The sequence below is a fragment of the Netta rufina genome (assembly GCF_964035555.1).
Source record: "Netta rufina genome assembly, chromosome: 13".
Classification (NCBI taxonomy): Eukaryota; Metazoa; Chordata; class Aves; order Anseriformes; family Anatidae; genus Netta; species Netta rufina.
The window spans coordinates 17880419-17902417 of record NC_140136.1 but is presented as its reverse complement, the minus strand read 5'-3'; the positions used below and the strand labels follow the sequence as shown (position 1 = coordinate 17902417).

Genomic DNA, 21999 nt, shown 5'->3' with positions numbered 1-21999 from the left:
TATTGTTTTTGTGGTTCATTTCTGAAAAGCTGCTACTTCCCCTTTTTTCTTGAAGTCCCCTCCCTTAAAAGAAAAAAAAAAAAAAGCTTTAAGAGAAATTGAAGAAAGCAACTAGAGCTCTGAAGCTGCACCCTGGACAAAACAAGCCTGTACGGGAACTCCTGCTGACAAAACACCAGATGCCTGCGTCCTAAAACATTTCTCCCCGTGCTGAGCTTTGCTAACACGTCCCCCGCATGTGGGGACTGCAGCAAGTAGTGAGATGGGCACGGGGGGCCTGGAGCTGATGGGGGTAACAGCCTGTCCTTGCGGTTTGTGATGTCAGGAATATTGTGACAGCACCGCACTCGTGTCTCCTGCTCGCTCACCACCTCCGGCGCTGCCAGGAGCAGCAGGGCCACTTGCCCCCAGCGCCTGCTGCAGGTCCCTGGCCCTGCTCCCCAGCCCCCTTCTCGCTCGGTACCGCAGCCCGTAGCTGCGTACGGAGATACACCCAGTTACCTCAAGAATAGGAAAAAAATAAAATTCAGGCTTTTAGGTCTGCGGGATCCCAATGAGAATGCAGAATCTGCTCTGCGTGCCCCAGACAATTTGGCTGAGCTTCCCCAGGGCCCCACAGCCAGGCTAATGAGAAACTCCCCAGCAACCCCCATGTACAATGCTTCCATAGGTCTTTAAAATGCCTTAAATTCTCTGTATATTTAGTAAGACTTTTTACTTCTTTAAAACGTCCCTTGCTGCTCCTCAAGATAATGCTCTCGTGATGTATTGCAACAGCAATGCAGCGCTGCAAACAAGGGCCCAGCCAGGCAGATGCTGAGCTTTGCTTTCCTGGCTCCAAGGCAGCAGCGAGCCCCCGAGCAGGGCAGGGCTGAGCCGGGGGCTGGGGGCTGCTGGGGGCAGCGGGGACCCCGCCACGCTCCTCGGCTGGGACGGGAGCCGGACCTGCCGCCGGCAGCGAGCGCTACTGGTGGGCTCTGCACCAGCAAGCTCGGTCCTCGGGGAGGGAGAGGAAAGGAAGACCTTTCCTTCCCGCTGCATGAAGGAAAAACGGAGACGAGAACGGAAGAGGAAGGGCGCTTGCAGGATGCCCCTTGTAAACAGGGCTGGTGGGCACCGCCGGTGTTTTCCAGGGCAGGGGGCAACCTGCGCCTCCCTGCGCACTCTGCCAGCCCTTTGGGTCAGTGCATACAGCCCTCAAGTTGCCAACCCAAAAAGAAAAGAATCCTAAAACTATTCCTAGTTGCATTTGAAGTATTGAAATCCCACCGTGGCAGGTTCTCCCAGCACAGGGCTGATGTGCCCTGCCATGGCAAACAGCACCTGGCACAAGGCGCCCGAGGAGCATCTCCGCAAGCAGCTCCTTTGCCCCACAAATTCCGCCTTGCCTTACCAGGAAGGCTTCCAGCATGGCTTACACTGGTTTGGTGAACACAGCAAGCTCGAGCAGCAAAAGCATCTCCCCGGGGCTGCTCCTCAATGACACGCGGGCCTTTCAAGCGCAGCTACCAAGGGCACTACCTGGCCGTGGCTCCCTCGCGCTGCCCCGTGCTCGCCCCACGGCTCGCCCCGCACCGGCAGCAGCGGAGCAGAGCAGCAGCACGGCTGCTCAGAAGGCGCTTGGTGTGCGTTTGCACACGCACAGAGATGTACAAACACACACAGGAGAAGAAGGCAGAGAACTATGTTAATTTGAAACATCTGGCAACTGTTTTGGAGTTAACAAGTCTGTTTTTTGGCCTTTTGTTTAATTTTTTTTTTCTGCTGGGGGGTTAAGCAGGGAAGGCAAGCTTGTCATTTGGGGCTGGGGAAGGAAGGGGCATGAAAGGAGAAGTAGAAGCGTGTTTTTTCACCCGTTATTGAAGTTCAACATCACCCTACTGGAGCTAATGCAAACAGGAAGATCATAAAAGAGCATAATGAAAGTCTCGCGGGCTGGGGCCAGGGGCTGGTTTCAGTTACGGGCTGTAGCCGGGGAGGCACACCACACAAGAGCGAGGCTCCGCCGCACACTGCTACGCACCGCGGCGCGCGATGCTTTTTCTAGGTCGCTCCTCAGTCCCATTGCAGCCTCTGCCCCGTGCCCTGTACTCACAGGACGGCACACCGTGCCTTTATACGCATGCAAGGCTGAAGCCTGTAGCTGCTGAATGCACTGAAAGGAAAATCCACCAGTTAGCACACATTTTCTTTAAGCCACCATAAATCACACTTCCAAAACATCCAAGGTGTCAGATGTAGGGTAAAATGAGAGCTATAATTATGGCAGTAAATGAAGAACAATGTAGGAGACCCAACTAATTTGGGAAAAGCCTCTTACAGGCTTTGTCACCTACAGCACAGTCACTGCTACCATGCACAAATCCCAAATTAACTCCCACTCTGCACAGAAGTGACTGATGCTACTGCTTTGAGCCTCAGCCCGTGTTGAGCCGAACACACCCTGAGGCCAGCAACAGCACCAACCACCACGGGCACGAAGGGGCCCCAAGGGCACTGCCAGGGTTTGTGGCAGGGTCGGCCACCAAAGAACAGAGAGAACAAGAACCCCTCAAAGCAGCCCTGGCATGGGGAAGGATGTGCCCACCCCACGAGGCACCACGCCGAGGCAGCCCATGCTGTGCTGAGCAGCCAGATGCTGCCTCCAGGAGGAGAAGCCTCCTGCGAGCCCGTCTCCTGGTGACTCCCAGCCAGCCCGTGTGGAACAGGAAGGCAGCACCAACATTGATGCTTGTGTTACTGCTTGGTTTCTGAGCAGCTTTCGTGCCACTGCCGAGACTCGCCGAGAACACCCTTGCCTGTCCCAGGAGGAGGGCACAGCGGTGGCATTATTGTCTTGAGAGTCAAGAGCATCCTGAGAATCTCATAACCATTAAAGACATACCAGACAGTAAAACATCAGCACACATGGCACACAGGGACTGGGACGTGGCTAGTGACTTACCCTGAACTTGAAGTACAAATGGATCTGCCACGTACATTTGTGTTATCAATACACGTTACACAGCTACATACAAGCTTGTTTTATCCTGCTGCGTTCCCCGAGCCTCTCTTTATTCATGTTTTCAGTGCAATACAGATGAGCATGTCCCAGACACATGTTTAAGTTCTCTTACTATCAAAGAGACCAAAAGCTGGTTCAAATGTTAAATCTTTCTGCCATGGCAATGTACCACTTTCATCCTCCAGCTCCGACAGTACTTTCCAATTTCCTCCGAGAGAAGAAACACACACATTCCAGTTGAGACTGAAGTTTAAAATTCCTATTAAAGCCGCTTTTATGTAATTAGATTGGAATGAATGTGCAACAGTGCCCATTGCAGAAAACTTCAAAGCGGTTATACTGGAGAAATCGCAACCCGCTTCAGTGTGCCCACAAGAAGGAGGAATGGGTCTCCAGAGGATAAGAGTATATTAGTCTCTGTATGTAATAGATTTTATTGACCATATGGAACTGATATAAAAATTGTGTTGCAGTGGGTAGTCTTGGATTTGAGACAGGAATGTGACATACAAAATACAGTTTCTGTAAAAAACCTGGCAGCTTTCTGGCAGTTTTTGCAATCAGAAGAACCTAAAATATTTACCTGATTGAGTCACTGATGAGTCCCAGTTCAAAGCAAAATCCGAAGATTCGCCCTCTTCAACTGAAAAAGAACAAAAATATGTTGTGATTGCTAAAACAAACCAACTGGAAAGCAAAACCATCAGAAAACTAGGTCCGCTATGACATTAAGTGTTCTACCAGACTTCTGCGCCAGTGAAAGAGAACTTACTGCTTTCCATAAAATAATTCATACGGCGGAAATTTAGTAGAATTTTTCCCTACATTTTAACCTAACTATGGGATTTCTGCCTGCAGCTTCTTTCTGGATAGCTAACTGTAAGTTTATGTGAAATTTTAATAGAGGTTTAAGTACCCCTAGCTGCTAAAGGTGCATATTTGAAAGTCTGTACATTCACGACAACTTACATGCACAAAATTACCATTGCGAACTTAGAGGTCATTTTTGAGATCCATGTAACGCATCATAGTAAGGAACTGTCCCATGAAGGGAGAATTGCCCAACTTACGTAATTAACACATTAACAATAGTTCTTCCGTGTTCAGAATTAAAAGAAAAAATACTCTTATAATGTGCAAGCGATTTCTGTAATATGGCAGTCATAAATAAGTGCATTTAAGGCTTGATGATGTGAAAGCTGTCAGAGCCAGGTGCTCAGCACTCACAAGCGACGTGTATATAACCTGCCTGTTAGGAGTTATAAAATTTCATTTCATTCTTACAAATAACGAAGAGACCAGCTGACAACAGGCAGGCTAGCTGAGAGCTCAATCCTGCTGTTCCTGAAGTCAGTGGCAGCCTCACTGCTGCCAGACCGTGTGTTTGAAAGCGGTAACTGCAGAAATTCTTCTTTTTAATCATGAAAGTTGATCACCTTCATCTGCCTGCTCTGTCACCACGACACCAAAAGAATTTAAATCACCAGTCTTTATTTCCTGATGAAAAGTATTTATTCCTTGCACTGAACAACCTCTCACCTTTTATCTAAATACTGCTGGATATGAGTACAAGTCCTACATAATTCTGCAACTGAAATCAAAGCCATATTGCAAAGCCCCAAGCACAAGTGCTATTGAACAGGTGGGACGTGTGTGCCCAGCCCTGGAACCTGCTGCAGTGATTATTTACATTGATTATTCACATTTGCATCACAACATTCTTGATTTTATGCTTTTTCTCCATCTTTTCTCTTCCTTTGAGGAATTCCAGCATCCTTTAAACTTGTCTGTGGAGGCTGGTGTCATCGATGACATCAATGAGCTATTAGGAACAGAGGATATAGCTTACACAGGCAGTGCTTTGACAAATTTCGATTTTCTGTTCAGCCCTCACAAGCAGCACACACTGCACAGAAGGGCACAGTGCCGGCCATGGTGGGCTGCAGGTTTATTAACTAGGGGAGAACTCGCCACTTCTGCTCAAAGTCCTACTTCAGACAGCTCTGCTTTTTCCAAAAAGAAACAAATCCATGTTAGCACAAAGGCCATGTCAGGTAATTCCAGAAGGGCAGAAGCCCGTAAGCTGTGAACGTCCTGCAGCCACTGGCAGGGACGGAGCGGGTAGGATCACACCTGCGCTATCCTAGGGGCTCGCCCGCCATTTTGTGCTCGGTAAGCCGCCATCTTGTTAACATTTTGACCTATCTCTTAACAGAAAAACTCCGGATATAATATCCTAAGTACAGTTTCCTAAGTACTTATGTATCCTAAGTACAATTTCACTTTCATACAAATATCTCATTTTAACATGAAAATCCACATAAAGTTAGGAGGATTTTGCCCTGACCTAAATAATACTTCAGATACCTTACTCAGACAAGTGGAAGGTTTTAATTTTATTTTTTCCATGACTGATTTTTGGCTAGTTGGTTTGGACAGGTTTCTTTATTAGTTATTTTATGCTGGGTTTTTGTATTTCTTGATATTTTTTCTTAGAAGGAAGAGTGGGGAAAAAAGTCTACTGAAAAGACACAAAGGCAGTAAATTCAGTCACAATCAAGCCGCAGCACACAAGATCAGTGCTGGCCATCAGCAGTTGCAGCCACACGCTGCCTTTCACTTTGGCCAGACCCTGCAGACTGCCCCAGTCCTGGAGCTGCCTTGGGGCAGCCGGCTCCAGCAACACAGCAATTTTAGGGATCCCCTACACAAGTGCTAAGGGTTGAGCCTGCCTCTGCTGGCATTAACTGGCTCTGCTCCCTAATGACTGAAAAGGGGACAGAGAACACAGACATGAAGGCGGCGGCTCCTAAACCCGCCCTGTGGCACTGCAGCCCTGCTTTGGGCTGTGGGTTCCTCCCTGCTCTGCGCGGAGCCACCACGCAGCCGACTGCACAGCACCTCCCGGCAAAGAGCCGGCAAGTCTTCCTCTGGCCGCTGCTTGCATCACTGTTCCCTTCTTTTATTTTCATTAGAATTTGTTATAACAAAGGAGAAGGGGTAAAAAGGTGGCTGAGGTTGGGGCTAAGCTCCGGGAGGTCGGGCCTTGCCACAGGCACGCAGTGTGACCATAGGGAGGGTGCTCAGCCCCACCCGGCCTCTGCTCCCCTCTCCTCCACGAACACAACTTTGAGCTGAGAGGTTTGTCTGTGGCCACCTTAATCTGGATGTCAACCTTTATTAGTGAGTCACTGCTTGAACCAGTGTCACTGTGGTTTCACCTCGGCCATGACAGCAAGCAGAAGCCACAGAAATCAGAGGAACAGAACGTTTTTTTTCCTCCCCAAAATCAGCCTGCACAGCCAAACAGCAACAGCTACAGCCTGCCCTCTGTTGTGCCCAGCCATTACGGGCCTCATGGGGAAGCCGGAGCTTTCCTGGGACAGTCGGAGGCTCAACCATGTGATGCTCACGTCGGGGACAGGGAGTCCCACGGCCATGCCTGGGGACAGGCACCTGGGGACCCCCGGGAGGGCATGGTGGGTTGGCAGCAGGTCCTGTGGCTGCGGCTGGGAAGGGTTCCCAGCTCTCGCTGTGGAGAACTGAGGCAGAACCACCCTTGGAGCATAATATCAGCCAGAGTAATTCACTTCAGTTGATTTTTCAGTTAAAGCTTCAGTTTCTTAATATTTTGGCTGTCACTCCTTGAAACCTAGTTTGACTCAGGTGGCCAGTTTGCATTACCACTCACTTTGTGGATGCTATTATTTAAGCAGCCGTAATGGGGGAAAAAAGCCCACGAAGAGGTACAAAGTGTTCGACGTGATTACTTTCACAATACGTAGCACAGTAGAATAACTCCCATTTCATTAGCAAGAAAATAGGCTTTCTGAGACACACCAGACGATCACAGTTGCCGAACCCAGGGACCAGACCCCGGCCCTGTGCTGGCTCACCTGGGGGCACGCAGACGTACAGCCCACACCCCGATGCTCGGCCCCAGCAGGACACGGGCACAGCGGAGCCCCGCTGCCATCTGGCACATCCTGCAGCCTGGGAACACGGCAGGGAACCAGCATGGTTTCATAGGGAAAGCTGAGATTTCACAGAGCAACCAGAGATGTTGTATCTGCTTCACTGCTCTAAAGCACTAAACCTTCATATCAATGTCCACAGCACAGGATTTCTATATCTAAACCATCAGCTTTTGTGTTTGTTTTTTTTTTGTGTTTTTTTTTTGTTTGTTTGTTTGTTTGTTTTGTTTTTGTTTTTCCCATTCTGCCCCCATTATTCCCCAGCACTGGGGGCCCCACTGCATGCCCCCCGAGCAGAGCAGATGAGGGATCTGGGCACAAGACCCAGGGCAAGGGCAGCACAGCCATGGCCAAGGGGTGACATCGCAGCATGACACTCCTGTGCACCCCAAATATTTGCCTTTTGCCCACTTGTCTCAGCCATCCTTGGCTCTCCAAGGATGCTGATTTAATTGCTAGGTCACGAGTGCTGCAGGCACGGAGATTTCAGTTCTTTGTGCTCAGAGAAACTTCTGACAGGCTTCAGCATCCATTTCCCCAAGAGCGAGAGCATCTATTTATGGGGCTACCATTACCTGCGCTCCATTCACAGCCACAGTGCTTATTTAACACTTTATCACTCCCAGGAAAGAAGTTAACCTTATCAAAGGAAGACGCTTCTGAACCAAATGTTGATTTCTAGATGCAATCAAGCTTTACAAGCGAGCAGCAGCCCTCAGCAATTCAGATGGCATGTGCGTGCTCCCTTATCCTATTACACAGGCTTCGAGGACCGGTTTAATTCTTCTCGTAACACAAAAACTCCCTGATACGCACACTAAACCTTCAGGAACAGTGGCTGTGTGAGGCCTGGCCAGGAGGCATCCCTACACGGGGCTGTGGCGAGGAGTTGCAGTTGGACGGAACCACGCCACTGCCCGCAGCCCGAGCTCGGGCACCATGAACCTGAGAGCCCGAGTGCCAAACACAGGTGCCATGCTTGGAGGATTTTGTCAGATGTTGTTTATGACAGACCGCTCTCAGACAAACTCAGGGAAGTCTCAGTAACGGCTGCGTGTTAGCTGCAACGCACGAGCCGAGATTCACTGCTCTCCCTCTAGAGAAATGCTCCAGCACCAGGCCCACCTCCCAAGCCACTCACACAACGATCACGCATTTTCCCTGACCTGTCCGGGGGTATTTGCAAGCAAGATCTCTGTGACGTTCCCAAATCTTTGGGTTCTTCTCTGCCTTTCAGATGCACACCTCAGTGCTGTCTGACCCAGCCTCTGCTCTGCTGCAGCCTTCACACGAAGCCGTACGCTCCCAAACCCACACACCAGGCTGAGCCCCATGTGCCCAGCCGGGATCTGATCCTGCGAAACATGGAGCAGCTTCGATGCCAGTCAAGTCCAAGGGAGTGAAGGATGCTTAAAACTTTATGGATGGAGGGCTGCAAATCCACCAGTTCCCAGCTGCATGGCGTGGCAGCAGCACACAGGCTGTTAGCCATCGTTACGCTGTAAATAGCCAAGTATTTTCCAGGCACATCTTGAGGTGCAGGTCGTGGGGCTTCACGGGGTATGGGAACACACACCAGAGAGCATGTCCTGGGGCATCCACCTCACCTCAGGAATGGACGGGAAGTGCTGGTGCCTCGCTGCTCATCCTCGCCCACGATCCGTCCCCTGCAGGAGCCCCAAAACCACGAGCTCGCCAGCACCTTTCCCTTGGCACTGTCACTCTCAGCTCGCAGAGGGGACGAGCCCAGCGGCTCCCTCGTCTCTCCCTGCTGCCCAGCCCCGTCAGCCATCGGTGGCCTCTGGCCAGCATTTTCTTCCCCCGTTAAATAGGGGCATTATACATCTGTGCTTTCACAGGCCAGCAGGCCAGGGAATAAGACAAGAGGGCTTACTGACATGGCTTATTTAGCTAGTTCAGAGCCTAAATTTGCACAAGTTCTCTAGCTGCTTTTCTCCAAAGTCAGTTACAGGGCTTGGCAGGGAACGTGGTTTTTGCTGGCAAAGTCAGCCTTTTTGTGCAAAGGAGGGAGGAGTGGGGAAACCCAGGCTGCTGTGCTCAGTAGGTCAGGGAAAAAGAAAAATAAAAAAAAAAAAAGGAAGAAGGATGAGACAAATGGAACAGAATTACAAAGGAAAAATGAGAAAGAAATGCAAAGAAATATAGGAACAGGAAAAGATGCAGAGATGATTAAGGAGAACAAAACAAACAACAAAATAAGGTAGCACTAGCAGGTTTATGCAAAGAAGATCTAATTATGGGTGGCTAAATCCTCCAGGACATTAATATTCCATCCTAATGTGTCTAGTTTCCTCCTTTCCAGACATGGCAGGGAGGAAATGAGAATCACTTAGATACACTGTTTAATGAGCAAATGATGGACGATCACCAAATACAGCCTGCCTGATAAGTATCCATTAGCTCCAGCCCGCACCGTAAATCTGCACGCAGCTAACAGGCCTGGGTCTTCAGCCACCACAGCGAAACTTCATGTAACTGCGAGCACATAACGGGATCCCTCGAAATAAAAGCCTGCTCTCGGTAACAGGAGGCAGGCTGCAGGACATCCATAATGGCTAATCACTGCCCTGCCCGCGGCCCACACACCTGACTCACCGGCCGCAGCATATTTATTCCCAGTGCTCATATTTAGTTTTTGTTTCTAATTCGCAGACTCCACTGGAGACATACATTTCCCATCAAAATCTATTATGTAAATAAATACGAGTGCACGGCGTAATAAAACACAGGCAACGTTTCAGTTTACTCTCAGGATCAGCATCTTAAACGTGCGATACATTAAGCTCGTGGCTCCTAGAAGTGAACAGGCAGATACCTTGTCTGGGTGCTTTTAGAGATCTGGGAGCAATTCTCACCCCCCACCACCACTGCCCTCGGCTCTGAGGCAGAGGGATGGGAGCACCCAGGGGTGCCCTGCAGCCCCAGGGGAGCACCCAGGGGTGCTGTGGCAGCCCCAAGTGGGGCAGGGGGCCACGGGCGGGTGGCTGGCAAGGCCGGAGGGAGGCGAGAGCCGGCTGCCTGCGGGCGCGCTCCTCTCTCATTACGTGCATTTCTAAGGCAACTGTCACCATAGTGTCTGCACCTTCTTTCAAAAATAGATCTACTATGAGTAAACAGCCGTTTTAAAGCTCAAGTGAAACAAAACAGGTGAATCTGACGTCCCCCACGTCGCTCGTAAAACATGTATTTTACTTCAGCAACCAACAGTTTAAATGTTCTCATTCCATCTGGAATGCTGGTGGAGGACAAACCCGGTTACGTGTTGAAATCGGGGGGATCCATTTGAGAAAGCAGAAGAAGGAGGAACTGGCACACCTACAGCTCCACGCCAGGACCCTGTGCCAGGGGGCGATGCTGCAGCCTGAGGGGTGATCCCCTGCTCTGCCAGCAGGCCAGCAGCAGGCCCACGTCCCCAGAGGACAGCGGGGTGAGACGTGTGATGAGTGATGGACCAGGGGTGGGTCAGCAAGCGCAGACACTGAGCTGCTGCTCCAGCACTCGCGGCTCCGATGCCTCCCTTCACGTGCTGAGGAGCACGAAGAACACGGGGCGTACATCGGGAGGCAGCAGAGCCAAGGGCTGTGCCCGGCTTTTTGGTTGCTTTGTTAACCCAACGCAAAGAAGTGGCTGCAACGAAGCAACGTCTCAGAACCAAACCAGAGCACCGCAAAGTTCAAACAAACTGGGCTTCGCTCCGAGGGGGGCAGAGTCTCACCAGACCCATCTATGGCGTGTTTGGCTTCTCCAGTGCGGAGAAGGAAAAAAAAAAAGAAAAAAAAGAAAAGAAAAAGAAAACAGGAAAGAGCACTGTTTTTACATTCAGGCTATAAAGTCTCCCTACAAACAGGACACCTAATAAAATAATTTACATGTGCTTGCCTTATCTTGAGGCAGCTAATGAGGATGCTGAGGGTTCACGTCTAACAGACTGCCGACACAAAGCAAGAAGGCTTTGAAATTAATTTACATGTGCTTTTTATCGAAATAGGAACTAACCCTGGGGAGAACAGAAGTAGACAACTAGGACCTGCAGACAGGCAGTGTGGCTGTAACTCCTTACTCCTCATCCTGCCCTAGTGGTAAGAGACCGTGCCACCCGAAACACCGACCGGGACCACACGCTGCTCCCCACTGCTGCCAACTGCCGTCACCCCGGCCCGCAGGGTTCCTGCTTCATCAAAGCCTAGTGCAGCTCTGAACTCAAAAGCTGCCTCCTCCTTTCCTCCAGCAGCGAGCAGCAAAGCCTCCCCCAAAATCGCTCCTGCCTCATTGCCAATTTTCCCCGTGCGTTTCACTGGGATGGGCAGGAGCAGGCACGGGGCCTCCCATGGCAGCAGCACCCCAGCACCCAGCCACTCGCAGCTTCCCCTCACCAAGCTTTTGGACTCGTGCGCAAGTTCAACATCGCAACAATTCACACCGCACATGTGATAAAAAGAACAGAAGACGACCAAAACAGCAGCGACTGCCTCAGGGGCATGGATGGCACGGCAAGCTGCACAGCCCTGCTCTTACAGACCTCTGCCTCTTCCTCCACCCTCCTCAAAAGCAGGTTTGGGGGTCAGGATGCCCGCACCCCTCAAGCCTGCGTCCCCACCGACACCCCATCCAGCACCAGGGCTGCTCAGCAGAGCTGGAAAGAGTCTCCAGCTGGATCTCTTCCCCTCGGCCTAAAGAAATGCACTGCTCCTTGCTGCTAATCCTTCCAACTCAGTGTGTTTTTTTTTTTTTTAAATTGGTCAGCTCTGTTTCCAGAGCAGGTAGCACAGGAAAAGGAAGAGAGGAGGCCTTTCCTGACCAGCCACGTTAATTAGAGCCGTGAGGGCTTGGAAAAACCCATCTGGCGAGTGGTGTTATTTCCCCTTACCCCTCCTCTTTGGTGCTGGTCCCCGTCTGAACGAAATGAGTTTCCCAAAGCACAGCTACGCTGGGCTGCCGCTGTGCCGGCTCCACACCCGATGATGGGACAGGGGCAGCTGTTGTGGGGGAGCAGACGTTTTGGGGCTGTTGGCAGGGGTCTGTGGCTCTAGCAAACAGCTCCCTGTGGCTCTTTGTGCATGCAGGCGTGTGCACGCCTCTGTGCGCGGGTATGGCAACACTCCCCAGGCGCTCTCATTCTAATGCTGCTTTCTCCCCAGATGAAAATATACATATTCTTATTAAGAAAAAAAAATGTGTGAAGTATAAATTTGCATCTATGATCATTTCTGTTTCATAAATTGTACTTTAATAATAAAACAATGCGCTCTTCTGAACTGCCTGATAAACGCTCACAGGAAGGTCAGCCTCTCGTACACAAGCCTCAATATTTTGACGAAGGAACGCACAAGTGGTATAAATTAAATACCACAGGGTAAAATACAGATAAAAGGGTAGATAAAAGCCGGTCCGAGAGCTCACACATGGGGAATCCAGCACCTCCTCCTGCGCCACGAGAAGTGTCTGGGACCCCCCAGAAGGACCCATGGGCAGGGCAGCGCTGCCGGGGTGTCACCGCCCCGGCCCGGAGAAGCCCCCCAGCGGAGATTTGTCTCCTTGAAAGACGAGACTTGTGGCCGCATTACAGCGAAAGAAATTACAGTGAGGGAGAGAACGTTTTATATATCACATATATCCCTTCGTAGCGTCAAATTTAATTTGAAGAAAAACCAAGGCGGCCGCCATAAAGTGGAAACTAATATTTTTTATGACCCCTTAACAACCTGTCCTTAGTGCTAACATACCATAAATAAATTTCAACGTCTTGTTATACACGTAGTTTATTTTAAACAAGACTAAAAGGGGAACACAGTTCTTATTGAAAACCGGCGCACACACAAAGAAGGGGGAAAGCTGGCTTTGAAAAACTTAATCCCAAAACCTACTCTTTTCTATTCGTATTAATCTCACAACCTTTCCATCGAAGCGAAACATGGAAAGAGTTTCCAAATATTTTATAATTCTGAATGGATTTCCCCCGTGTAACAGTAATAATATTTTTACAGCTAAAAGATCCACTGATTTAATAAGTGTGATTTGTGTATTTAGAAAATTCATTAGAGCAGACGTTTCCCGACATTTTCAGATTTATTTATTTATTTAGCCTAATTTGGGTACACTACTTCAAAAGAACGCTTAGAGCTTCCCAGTTCCTTAGTCACTCACTAATAACATCTAATAATTAATAAAGACATGTAAATTCTTAACTCCCAGAACTATTCCAAACTTACTATCAGTACGCTTCGTGTCATGTCTCACTTATGGATATCTGCATTACTTTGTTTCATAAAACGCTGAAGGGACACGTACTTATCTCGCTCTCCACCGCGAGCGAACACCCAGGCACGCTGCAGCCGCTCGGGCGCGGGGCCGAGGCTGCACCAGGCTGCGCCTCCCAGCCTGCAAAGCCTCACAGGCAGCAGCGCAGGATCACAGTCCGGGTCGTGCCAGGCTGTGGCCCTCGTGTGAAAACATGCCTATAAAGACGGGGCAGGGGACGCGCGCCTGTTCGGCCCTTGCGCAAAAATGTGGGTGCTACTCGTGGGTTGGGATGAAGGCAGTTTGGGAGGGAAAGCAAACACTGCAAAAGCGGAGCATGAGGAGGAATTCAGGCGCTGCCTCCCACCGCAGGCAGATGTTCCACCACGGCCAGGAGAGCGGAGCCACCACACACAACGGGTGTGCCATCGCTCCCAACGTCCCCGCTGCTCCTTCCTCTCCCCCTGCTTCTATCACGAGCACACTCCGTGGCACAGCAGAGCTGGGGTCCCTCAGCATCCCTCAGCACCCCAGCCTGCTCGCTGGTGGGCAGGGCACGGAGCAGAAAGGACTGAGCTCCGGGCAAGCACACTCAGCAGCAGCTACGACATCCGCCTGCTATCAGCAGTTTTCATCACAAATCCAAAGCAGAGCGCCACAGGAGCTACTAGGAAGTAAATTAACTCCGTCCCAGTCAAAAGCAGGGTGGGCGAGTACATCTGGACAGGAAAGGCCCAGCTGAAAAGTATAAAAGCCCCGGACAGCAGCTCTGAAAGCATCTGTGGAAACAAAGAGGGCACCGAGGGCAGCAGCAAACACCCTCATTTTCCTCCTTACAGCCCCTTCTGCACCTGCCTCCAGGGTTATTAAAATCCCTATTCCATGGATGGGGACCACGGGGAATAACATCAGCTCAATCCATCTTTACTCGGAGGCAAATTATTTTGTGTCTACTCCTCTCTGACAAGTGCTCTTGTCAGTGCTTTGTGTTCTGTAACGTTTCTGTGTCATATTTATTTGCTTGTTTTGATTTCTGGTCCTCTGTCGGAAGGAAGGCTGCCAAGAACGTAAGTCCTGTCTCTGAGCAGTCCTGCTGAGCCTGGGAAATGGGGCGTGGGCACTTCCAGACGCAGCAAAAGGCAGTACGTTGACAGAAGCGTCCCTAAAGAAACACAACTTGCACCAAGTTTTGCATTTGAAGTTCAGTGGACTACACGAACAGTACTTGGAAGAAGACTGAGAAGAGCCCCAGTGTCCTAAAGAAGAGGGAGCACAATGGGTATTATGAAGCGACACCCGAGTAAGCTTCCCACACCAGGAACACGTGCAGGTGCAAAGTTATTCACACACGGACAAACCGCAGTCTGGTGGTAATTTCACTGCATGCGAGACAAGTCCCCCCAGATTTCAGCTGTTTCTATCACAGCCTCCCATAATCTGCAAGTCTCTTCCTCAAAGCCAAACAGAAAAAAAAAAAAAGAAAAAAAATGCACCAAAGCTCCTTACCTTTCAATACAAATAGCTTTCTTCCAATCTAGCCACTATAAAAAAGTGTTCTGATAATTAATTTGCACTCGAGGCAAACAGGGTTACTTAGCCGAACTAATGTCTTTTCCCTGGAAAGTTTCACCCATAGCCCAGGGGTCAGTGAAGCAGAGTTCCTCTACAAATTTTTATGACATCTGAATATATTTCCCATCCACACTTGTATTCTTCCCTGTTAACGAGATTTCTGTTCTCTTGGTTTTCTGCTAGAGTTACACAACCTTATGGAAACCCTGCAGTAATAGGAGCCCTATTTGTGCTCAGCCCATGCTAATTCGTGCTCCTCGACTCAGACACGCTTTGGCCATGCATACGCCGGCACAGGAACAACTCCCAGTCCCGCTGACAAATGAGCTCTTTAAATAATAATACTGCAGAAAGGGGATCGACTGCCTCCATCCCTTCTGCATGCATTATGGACTTCGCGGCGTTCTGGGAAGCCATCACTTTGTATTAGTGCTGACTGGTTTCAGGGATGGGCTGTTAAGGTGAGCGTCAGTCAAGTGGATATAAAACTTGCCATTGATCAGAAAGCTGACCCTGTAATCGATAACGGTGCAGACATCCTTCCCCCTCCATCACACTAGTTATTTGTCTAAAAATGTGACTTCTTTTAAGACAAGGCTTTGTGATAGTCTACTTGGGATGTGGCAGATGAAAACTTTTGTTGTAGATAAATGCAGTAATCACCAGAATTTGACTGCGCTCAGGAAGCCTTGAGCTGGCCACCACCCAGCACCACCAGCCCCATGGGGGCTTCCCAGTGCCGGCACCACCACAGGATGAGCACCCTGCCCGGCCTTACTCATCCCTGTGGCTTGGGGGCACACAGCCGAGCACCCCACAGACTAGTAAAATTGTGTCTTAGGCAAGATTCAGGGCGAGGAGGCAGCGGACACCGTACTGAAGTCTGGACAGTTCTGCTCATCTTTCCCCAGAGTGTCCGACACCTGGAAAAGCTGGCATGGGCTGCAGCTCCTTAGACCTTGTGTCTAAGTGGGGGGAGGAGTAGGGGGGAGTCTCCCACTGTTTTTAACGCATGCCTGTGCATTAGTATTTTTAAGAATAAAAAAAATATATTTTCTAAATGAGTTATTCTTTTTCATACCTGGGCTTACGCGATAGATACTGCTCAGAACCACAAATCAGTCTCCTAGAGCACCACACCTCCACCCACTAATCTGAACCCAGATACTGCTTTATCAAGTCTGCGTTTAGGCTGGTGGCGTGAGTAGGAGTGTGGAGTGAAGGCTTCAGCCCTAACCAGGCATCGCTCACCTACCTGGGCACAACCCAAGCACAAACCAGCAGCAGGGTAAGCGCTGCACAGCCCAAACGCTAACAGGGCACCCGGCCCTCTGAAAGGACAGAGTGGAGGGGAGCATCTGCAGCGATACCATTTACAAACCCCTTCACTTGGTGAAATGTCACCAAAGCAGCGCCTCCCACACGCCCCGTGTCCACACCCCCCACAGCCGGCTCCGAGTGCCGTGACACCCCCAGTACCTTGGTTAGCTGCAGATCGTCCCCCGATGGCACGCATGCTGACATGGCTGGGTTGGTAATATTGCGTTACTCAGACAGGTAATTAACTTCATTTAAAACTAACTGGAAACAACACCGGTTAATATTCCTTGATCTCTGTTACTGTTGTACTGTCATCAAACCACCAGCTATAAGTTAGCAGTCAGTGGGAAAAAAAAAAAAAAAAACAAAAACAAACAACCGAACTTCTGGCAGCCAGAACCATTTTCAAAATCAAAATAAGAGCTTTTAATAACTCCAAAATAGCGTGATGTGTTTTGAACAACAGCTTTTCATTTCAGTAAGCTTATATTATAGTATGTGTCTCCTTGAACTAAGAGATCATTTGTTTAAATTGCTTGATTATACATAATGATCCTTCTCTTATAAAAGAAGATTCAACATTGCCACTGGGGGAGAGGGTGGAAAAATGCAGAGAATTTTACAAGAAAGAAAAACAGCTTATAGCTCTTGCAGTAATAAAACATTAAGAAAATTTTCATTTGACTGTTGAACAAAACAGCTAGAAACATCTCGTTCTACCACAAATATTAACACTAACTCGCCATTCACAGGGAATAATGTACAGTTTTGATCAAGCTATAGAATCCACAAGCTCACAAAATATTTAATTTTAAATATATAGCATAGAATTACTCCAACAACTTTTGCCATCACCTCCTGCCACTCTACATTTCCTAAACCTCGAGCCTAATTCACACATGAAGTCAGAGTATTTTAGTTTTAACCTAATAGCAATTGGACATAATTTAATACAAATCTGCCAAAAAGGGTACAGTTTCAAAGCAGTCTTTTACACTTTTATGGTCTGAAATGAGAACAAAAATTTTAATTTCATAAAATTTGAGAGTGAAAAAAATGAAATCGTTTACCAGCAAGTCAGAGAACAGCTTACACGTACATTACAAAAGTCTGCTGAAAAGGTCCCACAGGGCAGACAGGAAAAATAAGAGCTTACAGAATGAAAGTCTGGCAAAGAGGTAACTTTTAAGAGGCAAAAACATGGATTTTGTGTCTCCCTACATTTAATTGAGCTAATTGCAGGACAAAAAAGATGGGCCCTGCTCCCAGATGAGAAAAGGCTGGCAGGGAGCGATGTGCTGATCCCGGGGACGCTGCTTGCTGCTCTGGGTCCTTCCAGCGACACGGGAGCAGCCGCAGGTTGCCCACGCTTGTCTGGCCGACTGCAGCTCTCACTGGCACCTGGCGAGCCCTCACACTGCCACCAGCAGCCCCCCCAAATGTCCCCCATGGATCAGGGAGCTTCGGGTGCATCTTGCCAAGGGAAAAGGGAGGGAGAACCACCAGGGAAAAGAAGTGAGCTTTTGGAGAGAGGTCTTGGTGACCTACACATAAATATGCAAAGCCAAGGAGAATGCCAAAGCCTTTGTACCATCCCCTCCTCCCCCGTTCCCACCGGACATTACTGCCTCCTGAGCATCACTCACCGCCTGTCCGTGTGCCTTACGCAAGGTGAGAACAAGACAAAGATGCTCCACAGCTGCAGCCAGTGCATGCACGGAAGGGCCAAACCAACTGCAGACATCAAAGCTCTCATGTCTTCAAATAACAGAATTGCCATCACAGCGACATGTACCCGAAATGCTGCTACTTCTTGTGCTAAACAACCAGGGCACCATTTTCACAGCGCGTGCAGCTCACTGCTGGCTCCCATCAGGCACTCAACGTGATGCGATATATGCATAGCTTCAACTTTTTTTAATATGGAGCACCTAGTTCAGGGCTGTGTAACTATCTGGTGGCCCAGGTTTTGCACTGTTGTCTGACACTTCCCAAATATTCCAGCCCCTTCCTGGCTACCCAGTCCGCTCTTTTCGGAGCAGTGGCTGCTGAGCAGGGCAGCTCCCATGGGCAGGCCCTGCAGCTGCCACAGGATGGTCCCACCACGGCGAGGGCTGCCAGCCTGTGCCCCAGCCTGCCGGGCAGCTTGCTCACCCGCCCAGCCCCTCTGCACAGCCAGGTTTCGGCAAACGAAGGGTTCAAAAAAAAAAAATTAAAAAAAAAAATGACCTTTCAGAGTTGCAACTTGGCTTGCAGAACTTCCCCACCCCATCCTGAAACTGCTAAACATTTACATTTTTAATTCAATGTACAAAAATAAACAAGCACCAGGAGTTACAAACAGCCATGCTGCAGTCCCAGGCAAGCCCCTCCCGCTGCTCCCCAGCGCCCAGTCCCTCCTGCACCACAACCAGGCTGCTCCTGGACCCAGCCGGGCACCGTGGCCAGGACCAGGGTGCACCCACGACCCCTGCCCAGGGCTGTGCAGCACCAGCCCCTCGCTGCTACCCCCAGCACAGATACCAGCTGCTGCCCCAGCACCGAGTACAGGCTGGTACGTGCCCACCCGCACCCATACCGACACAGGGATGAGCAACTGAAGGGCAGCCCTTCCCTTCTCATCTCAATGAAAGCTGTTACTAAACATTTTTCTACAAGATTGGATTGCGTTCTCCAAGTGTTTCAAGGTATCCAGTGGTTTTCATGGAGAGTATAGAAGACAAAATCACCTGTACCACCACCTTTCCAGCAGCAATATGCACGTATACCCTAACACATGCATTTTGGCTGAGAAACTGGTAAGTCCCCTAGACAATAACAGCACACCTTCATTAAGTTTCTCTTCCAAGCCCCGAGGATGGGAGCCAGTAGAACACTAAATGTATGTGGAAGTTTTAAGGTCAGCATTGTGTAAATCCTTGCCTTCGGTGTCCCATCAGCAGTCAGCCCCTGCCGGTGTCCCCAGCCCACCAAGGCCACGCATCCACTAATACTCCTCCCTGTAAGGATGCTCTGCTTGGCCAATGCCCCAAGCCACAGCGGGGACCCCATGGTGGCAGCCACAAGCACCCTGCAAACACCAGGGCACAGGAAAGGCAGAGAGCACAGCAGCAGTCAGGAGACACCAGGTGCCAGGGGGTCAGTGGGCTTGGAGAATATGCGATATGAAAAATAATTAACTGGGCCACGAAACACTGCCATCATTTCCAGTATTAAAAATATAATCTTGCATATTAAAACAAATCAACTGAAATCCAATTGATAACTCAGTGTCCTCAGTATTTCCTCCAGACAGCTAATTTAATTAATCTTTTTGTTCTCTTGGATATAGATTTTAGATTTGCATTCTGCCATCAGAAAATAGCTTGTGCAATACTACAGGATCCTCACAAAGCAAATACATTTGTACATGGATTGGATTTTATTCCCTTGGCTGAAATGCTGATCATTTAGAAGCAAGAATGTTGCTGCCGCACACAGGATGTCACTCAGGATGTGACAGTTTCCTCTTGTTTCAAGCTACTTTTTGAAAAAAAAAATCCTTCTTAAATTAGAAACAAAGTATTGCTTTTGATCAGCAGCAGCAGAGACTGCAAGCACGCTGGGCCCGATCCGGTTATCTGCGAATTTCACTTTCAACTCTGACGGAAATTAAATGGAAATTAAACACGGTGCGGCAGAATTGCTTCCCCACAACGCGGTCGAGGCGTTAGGCCCGCTGCCGCACTGGTGCCACTCCTGCCCGCGTTCCTGGGGCCATCAGGGCCCAGCCCCGCAGAGCAGGACCCCCAGGGCTGCTGGCCCCAGCAGGGCGGGCTCCTCTGGGGCTGCACGGCTTCGGCCCGAGGAGACAGCCTGCCGCCGAGCTCCTTGCAAGGGGTCAATTATTTTTTTTCAACACGAGTACGATAAGACATCCCTCCCTTTCATTCAGCTACACTGGCTTCATTGTTGCCTGGTTATTTCGCGAAGCTCAAGCGAATACGTGCAAATAGAAGAATCCAGTAATGCAGAGGCACAGACCCGAAATTGCATTTTGTGGGAACGTTTGAAAAAGTCAGGCCAGACTGCAATTTTTCCAGGTATTTCCAAGGCAAATCTGGATTGGACCCAAATTTGCAGTGGACCCTAAATTAGCTGCCTTTTCTCAACCTGCGCAATCCTGATAACTTAACTTGAGAGGGGCACATCCCATATTGCTTCAAAACTCACTTATCCCTGACTCTCCTATGTTTGTCTTGGTAGAACCGTGCTTGAATAACCCATTTGTTGGGCTAACATAACATTTTGCTTGGCTTGCAAGCTGTATCTGGGTAAACGCACATTTCCCCATCTCATTTTTTGATCGTTTTCTTCTGCAGGCATTTAATTGGGCTCACAAAGATGTTTGCAGAAGTTTAAATGAGGCATAGTTAGAGCTTTCAAAAATACATATAATTACCCACACCTACAATTTCTAAAGAAAAAATAAGTCTACATAAGCAACGATCCTGAAGGGCTCAGCGGGATATTTGCAAAGTTTCAGTTAAACATTAGTGGCAGCGCGTTTAGAGCTTACAGCAGATAAAGAGACATTCACAGAAGCCAGCAACGTAACATTTCCACATTAGTATCATCGCATCGCCACCTGAACCCACCGCAGCGGTGCAAGGACCGAGGAACATGGGCGATCTCTTCCCAAGAAGCTGAACTCTGCAGTTGTGTGGGGCGTTATCCAGCTCTTTAGAAACGGTGATGCGGCCATACGTCCTGTCCCTCTCCCAAACAGTAATGGGACTCACAACGAGCAAAGTACCACGCTGAAGTGAGCCAAACGCGGAGATTTTTGCAGAATTCAGGCCAGTGGCAAAGCCTGATAGCTGGGCATAAGGCAGGGCCCTGATGTTACTGTCACAGAAAGCAGTTGGGCACACAGAAAGGCAGGACCTCGTCTGCCTGATGAGAGCTGAGGGGACAGAGAAAGCAAGCTCAGAGTGCCCGGACAGCCTCTCACACTCATTTGCTGATCAACAGAAATCCCCGTAAAATAAATGGACATGGAGCTGTATAAGCTTCTGTCAAAAGGATTCAAGGGATAAAAAGGGTTAGACCAGTCTGAACTAGAGCCCTGTTCTGCAGGGCTGTGGGCTGCTGGTAACGGAGCGCAAAGGAGGTGAGGAATCGCAGAACTTCTCTTCACTAGCAGCAACAGCACCGATCCTGCAGGAAAGCATGTGGCACTCCTCCCCATGAAGGAAATCCCTCCAAGGCAGTGCTGGAGCCATCCCTGCTCTCACTTCACCTCACGCTCTGCACCCATGGGGCAGCCAGGCCCAAGGAGATCTGGTGAGAGCACCACCACCACACTGCCCCCACTGCACCCCGTGCCCCTGCTGCAGCCATCACAGGGCGAGACCAGGGTGGCAATTCCTCTTACTCTGCAGATTGGACATTTTTCTTAGATTTCTGTGTGCCTTCAAATATTCCTCTCATAAACTGACTATAAACCAAGTAAGGACTCCATAATTCCTAAAAGAAACTTTTTTTTTTTTTTTAAAAAAGAGGGATGGAAGCGGGGAGGGAAGAGCGTAAAAAAACAAAACAAGCAGGTATATTTCTTGTGGGATATGCACTACAGATGAAATGCAAAGTGAGTCTCACCCTCCCTGGAGGGTCTTTTTTCAAGAGGGAGAATAATAATAATGTAGTAATAATAAGCACTTATATAGCGCTTTACATTTTCAAAGCGCTGTGCAAACATCAACTAATGGGACACGGTAGAATAAGTAGTGTCTAAAATGAGTTTACGTACTGCATTATATTTTTCTACAAAGTGGTTGGGACTGTTTTTAAAATTAAATTCCCTTACATATTGATACTTGTGCAAATGGA

General features: G+C 49.2%; 1 protein-coding gene across 1 annotated transcript in view; it reads right to left on the bottom strand.

The window, feature by feature from the left end:
• ZNF423 (zinc finger protein 423) overlaps positions 1-21999 on the bottom strand; it is a 208163-nt gene that overhangs the window by 172884 nt on the left and 13280 nt on the right. The window contains exon 2 of the mRNA XM_084294973.1: positions 3588-3647. Coding sequence (XP_084151099.1) covers positions 3588-3647 — 60 coding nt within the window. The remainder of the gene's footprint in view (positions 1-3587; positions 3648-21999) is intronic.